The 6,037-nt window shown below is 48.0% G+C and overlaps 2 protein-coding genes across 2 annotated transcripts in view; one reads left to right on the forward strand and one right to left on the reverse strand.

Annotated features, from left to right (window-relative positions):
• Window positions 1-1,128: 1,128 nt before the first annotated feature.
• Pmar_PMAR021189 (hypothetical protein) lies at window positions 1,129-1,281 on the forward strand (the record flags this gene model as incomplete). The annotated part of the gene is made up of 1 exon (XM_002782594.1): window positions 1,129-1,281. The coding sequence occupies one exon, from the start codon at window positions 1,129-1,131 to the stop codon at window positions 1,279-1,281; it is 153 nt and encodes a 50-aa protein (XP_002782640.1).
• Window positions 1,282-3,243: 1,962 nt separating this feature from the next.
• The window catches only part of Pmar_PMAR021190 (hypothetical protein), a gene marked incomplete at both ends in the record, with an annotated part of 5,072 nt that continues 2,278 nt past the window's right edge, over window positions 3,244-6,037 (reverse strand). Inside the window, one exon of the mRNA XM_002782595.2 lies at window positions 3,244-5,424. Coding sequence (XP_002782641.1) covers window positions 3,244-5,424 — 2,181 coding nt within the window. The remainder of the gene's footprint in view (window positions 5,425-6,037) is intronic.

Raw genomic sequence — 6,037 nt, forward strand, 5'->3', positions numbered from 1 at the left:
CAGCTCGCGGTCTACTATTACTGTAATCATCATTTCTCTAGCGACTAAAGCAGACCCAGGATTCCTCACTTCTCATCGACGATTTGTTATGTCCTGGACTAGCTGCTATTCGTTACGGCATGAACGTCGGAGCTAGCCGTTCTATGAAGAAACCGCTCAAACGCTATTTTCACATTTTGAGGTTTCTTGTCCGGACTGATATTTGTTGTCGAGTTTTGGGTAACTATATTGAAAATATTGAGTCTGGATGAAAACACATGGCCTATGCAGACTCGTACGCGGTGAAGACGGAATGTGGCTATAGTGTGTGTATGTGAGTCAAAAATACAACACCGTCGCCATCTTAGGCTCGAGAGCGATGTGCTAGCAACTCAATTTAGCGTTATTTCAGTTAGCCAGAACATTGCCACAAGAAACAGGAGTCTCCTTCATTTTCACCGCATAGTTTTTATTGTAGTATGCGTGAAGTAGATTGGGCTTAAGCTTGATTTTTCCAGGTTGGGGAAGTCGTCATGAGTGATCGATATATGAATTTGTGAAAAATACGGATCTGTGTCAATGGGATGCGATACGAAGGGACATTTTTCTATGTCCTCAACCGACTTGGGGTTTACAAGTGCCTTTTCTCGTATGACTTTCCATCGATGGTGAACCCTCTAGTTGTCCGTAAGCTGCAATAAGGAAAGGTAAACTATGTATTGACTCAACCGCTTCGGATCTCCGGAGACATAACAATTACAACATTCTCAGAAAGTGATGAAACTTTTGTTGGCAGTCAAATGGAAATACATTGGTTAAGGATATGGTTAGAAGCAACAACAGATGAAATTGAGACAAGTTCGACTGGAACCCATCTCGATTAGAAGCGTTTAATTTGTGGAGAATACCATAGCACGAACTAGATAACAGCAGACCCTAGAAGATGTTTAGAAAGTAAGCATGACGTCGTTACTCGTTAGCTACAAGTCGTAACACCCTTGCTGTAGTCAAACCAGCATCACTCGCTCAGCGAGGAGGGAGTTTGCCAGATCGCGAGGACCACAATTCATCACGTCTTCTTTGCTTGAGGCCTGTAGTCCTTTAGGAGGTATGAGAGCACTCAAGAACACAGCAAGAAGGATGATAGTCATGCCGATCGATTGTGTGGATCTCGGAACTAAACCATCGATAGAGAAGTTCAACAACAACACAATTATAGGGTTAGCCGAACATATGACTTTTACCAAGCTGGTCATTGGATACGCCAACGCTTCGTTCATGAAGAAGATACCAGTCGACTGACACAACAACTCCTAACATGCTGCTACATCATAGCCTACCTGGGAGAGGCCCGCGACCATGGTAGTGACCAGAGCAAATCCAGTAACACGCGAAGTTGTTTGGCCTCTAGCGATCAAAACCATACACAGGGAGATCGCAACACAGGTTTGCGACAGTAGCAGAGCCGAAAAACCACTGCGTGTAGCGACGTTCCCTGACAAAGAAGAGCTACTTTACAGCTGTTGCTCGATCTCACCGATAGAGTTGTATCTCATCAGCAGTGTCAATGCTGATATACCAATCATAGCCAAGATCGCGAACAGTGGTCCGATGAAAGAGTGAGAGCCACTAGACGATGCATTGCCAGGAGCCAGCGCGACGTAGGTTCCGAAAGTTGAAATGGTCATTCCTGCGACCACCTGAAGAGAGCATAATCAGCGATAAGAGACCACCGAGGTAGCGTCACGCTACGAGGCTCTACTGGAATTACCATCATCAGAAGGATTGTGTGAACTCGATCGAGTCGTTCATGGAAGACAAAGTGGCCGTACAAACTCACAGTAACAACTGTTGAACTAACTATAGCAGCAACAGGACCTGAGGCGTGCGATAATGCCAGGTAACTGCTAGCGAACGTATTTAATGGTGGTCTCTAGAAGGCTCTGGGATGCCGTACCTTTGTCAGCTGGAGAGGACAGAGTGAAAGCTTGATTGACAAGAGTAGAGGATGTCGCGAGGATGACTCCCCCAGAGAGAGCCAAAATCTTAGCCATCGTAGTGACAGGGCCGCTGCGAAGCGACTTGCTCCAGATTAACTCCAAGCGGCCGCAGACAACCCCGTGAGAGACGTAACATGCTAGACCTGCAGTAAATCAAATTGACGAAATTAGAGACGACCATTTGAAATACACAGAGGCGTTAGAAACCAGAGCTACAGTGTATGTGATAAACTCCTAGTGTTTCTCAGTTCACCTGGTAGGCCAGCGACTAGCCACATGATCACCAACATTTGCCACTGTGCTGTCCGCACATACTCAGGTTCAACTTGACGATTAATGAGGCCACCAGTGTAACTAAGATAGTCGATCATGAACAGACCCGACCGAGCCAAACGGTGGAAAACTCAGTTACAAACACAGTCTTGGGTAACAAGGGCCCGCGAGATCAATCAAGACCCCTAGGGCGAGGGAGAATACGAGATGACTATGGTTAGGCGATCCGAGACGTACCCGAGACAGTAGTTGAAAAGTCCGTAGCCCATCATGGCAATGATAGAAAATCCGATGCACTTAGGCAGGCACCGGTCTCGCTCAGACTTTTCGCCATGTGAAAGATGCATAGGGTCAATTACTAGTAGCTTGGGAGAGTTTCCAGAACGGAATGTCAGAGGACGGCTAAACTAGCGTTGTTGTGTCCTATCAGTAACCTTTGAGTTATTCTGTGACGGAATTTGCGTTTCCTGTTGACGCCCGACAAAATGGTGACGTCGGATGAGATGGTGACATCTGGTCACTAAAATGTGTGTGTCAGTTCAAATTTCAACGCCGGCTTAGTTGGCCTTGATGCCGATGTGCTAGCCATTCGATGAGCTTTGGGTTGCGTTATTCATTTAGCACAGACATCGCCACGACGAGCAGTAGGAGACCATCTCACACCCTCTTCGCAGGATCCACTCTTCATCACAGGGCTGTGCCCACCGACCGAGACACTGGCACTGTCGCGGCGCACAACACGAGTTTCATCTCCAAGACTGTTAACCCTTCCTCGTTCAAATGAAAAATACACTATCTGTTGGAATTGTTCAGGCTCTCCAAAGGTTGTGTGAGGATGGTCAGCTTTTGATGATGTAGATCGGCATCTTGCAGGGTACCAATACGGTTCCTCTGTGCGACTCCCATAGTGTTCCCTTCTCTAATTTACAAGTATCGACTGAGATCATAGGAAGAAACAATACGATACCATAAACCAATACATACAGTGTACTCAATCAAAGAGGCTTGGCCCAAGGGCACCATCATCAGGTACACCCCGAATATGGGCGTCTAGGGCGAGCAGTGTATATGCATCTAATGCAGCATAGTTCTTCTGGCTCTCCGATAAGGGTCTGTCAGCCCACTCACTGCATTGCTCAGTTTTGTCTAGGTAAGCCCCTAGCTGACCAGCAACGTGCCTTTGGAGACTCCCGCGTTTGTCTACTTGGACGTCTATAACGCCGCATTCCTTCAACTGCGGTATCCGTTCTAAGTCAGCAGAAATGCTGAAACCAAGAACCCTCCGGACGCGACGAAGCGTTGAGAAGAGAGTCGACGACTGCCTGATCTCGGGCACCAACATGTCGATGAGGTACACTGTGTCCTCCGAGGCGACTTGGAAAAGGGCTGCCCCCGGTCCAGAGCTCCACTCAACGTCAATGCCAATGGTGCGGTACTGTGATATATCCCTCACACAATCGTCCAACTCCATCTCAGAGGACACCCATTTGACAGGAACCTCCGATGATAACATCACTAAGGGCATTTGTCCCCGAACGATTGGCTCAAAATGAGTTGGACTGTGATGGGATGCTATACGCGAATTCGCTCCCTTCACAGGGTTCCACAACTGTGCTTGATCTGGCCTCTCTTGAGCAGCCTTCATATGAGCATCGCTGTTACATTGTTGACATAATAGTCTGAGCCCAGCAATGTAAGCTGTGTCTTCACCTCTAGCCGCAACGTAACGTTCCACTGCTTTCTCAATAGAGACCTTGCTGGGCTCAACATCAAAACATCGACATACTTTTTGAATGACCATCGGAGAGACAGAGTCATCATCCAGACACTTGTTGATAGTAACTAGAAGGCTTCGTCCTGTAGTGCATCGCCATCCGTGTTTCCTCAGACCCTCGACAGCCTCTAGGATAGCATGGACCTCCTCCTGACCCAAATCGTTCACTTCCAAGCACAGTTTCAGCACGATATCGCTCACGGCTTGAGAACCCTCCTCGCACATCAACTCGTTGAGCTCGAACATTATCGCTGTACGCAGTCTCTGTGACTGAGCCCGACCAAGACCGCGACCAGATTTCTTCGGGGGGTGTCGAGCAATACACGCAGTACGCCAGGCACTTATCGAGCAAATCCACTGTTGGATGTCCTTGCGGTCGTTCAAGTTCATCAGAGGGTCTTCAGGCTTCTTCAACTTTGGCGGGGCCTTGGGTTGATCACACATGCGAACATCCTGTAGGTCAATGCCCTTCACTGCCTCGAATATAGAGTCTACTCTACCGCTCTTCCGCAAGATCTCATACAGGGACTCCTGGAATGCGGCACAGCTCCTCGTCTCAACATGACAACAGTCTTCTGACTCGGACGACGATACGTCCCTTTCGACCACCCATTTGGTAGGCAAGATAAAACCACGGCTGACTTCAACATATCTACCATCAGTATCATCATCAGGCATACATACTGCTACCATCACAGGGCGCTTGGAGCTCGCCTCAGTGAAAGCATGAATTGACTTGATTATTCCTTCCAGACCAACCAAAGGGACGGGTTCAATGCCGATAGTCTCATCTCCCACCAACTCAGTGCCATCATCGGAGCCAACGCTAGGGGACATCCAATATCGTTTGTGGGTGATCATAGCAAACCTGGTATTGTCGCCATAGTAGTTGAGAATGTCGCCGAGGACCTCTTCAGAGTCCTGTTGAACCCACCAGCCCTTGGGATGGTCTTGGCCCAGTAGCTCGTACTTGGGGGTCTTGAACTGCGATAAGTTCCGGAAAACTTTCCAAGAGTAAAAGACACATCCTCGAAGGAGCCACATGTGCTCCACATCACCACCACACTTCTCGTCCAACCACTGCTTGACAATGGGATGCTCAGCAATCGACAGCTTTCGACGGGTCTCTACGATTCGCCATGCTAGACTCTCGTACAGGAAAGGGCCGCTGAAGCGAGTGGCCAAGACGTCGGTCTCCTTTGGGGACATGGTCACGCTGAAGTGAATAGACGCCTCCAGGTGAAATCGCTCAGGGATGTTGTCATCATCATAGGAAGTCTTGTTGCGCACTACTAAGAATTTCAAGCTTGTGAGTTCACCATGATTCTCATCGCTGAGGACCCCCTGTCGACACCAGACGTTCTTCGCGTTGACCACAGGGTTGTGTTCCAACAAATACTGCAGTAGACAGGTAAAATAGTGACCGAGTCTGTGTGACGTTTTCTGCGACTGTATATATTCCCTCAACTCTTCAGGGTCATCATCAAGCATCGCAAACCAATCTTGAGACCTTCGAACGACAAAGTCCAACTGAGAGGCTCCCCAAGTGGGGACGTTAGTGGCCCTCTTGGAGCCCTCAGAGAGCAGATGATGCGAACTGCATACCCAGTGGAGGTCTCGGACCAACTTGTGGCGGTATGAGGTTATGGGCCGCAGTGATTCACCATTCGAGGAGGTCTCCGTTGAGGACATCGTCGAGGAATCAGATGAGTCGTCGGGCATATCACGCAAACAACAGACAGTATTTCTGAAATCCTTATTTTGCCAAAAAGTTTTAGTTGATATTTTCATCATTTTTCCCGGTAAATTACCGGAAAATAATGAAAAATAAACCCAGAGACAGTGTGAGACTATGCTCATGCACATGGTCAACTATACGTGTCGATGACAATATGCAAAATTTGAGAAAATTTCGGGAGACTGCTGTTGATTTCTGAACACTCCTACTCAAATTTGTATATAAACCCCTTTAATTAGTGAGGAAACTCCTGAGCTCAGCTGAGGAAGCGGA

Source organism: Perkinsus marinus (assembly GCF_000006405.1).
Source record: "Perkinsus marinus ATCC 50983 genomic scaffold scf_1104296938764, whole genome shotgun sequence".
Taxonomy (NCBI): domain Eukaryota; phylum Perkinsozoa; order Perkinsida; family Perkinsidae; genus Perkinsus; species Perkinsus marinus.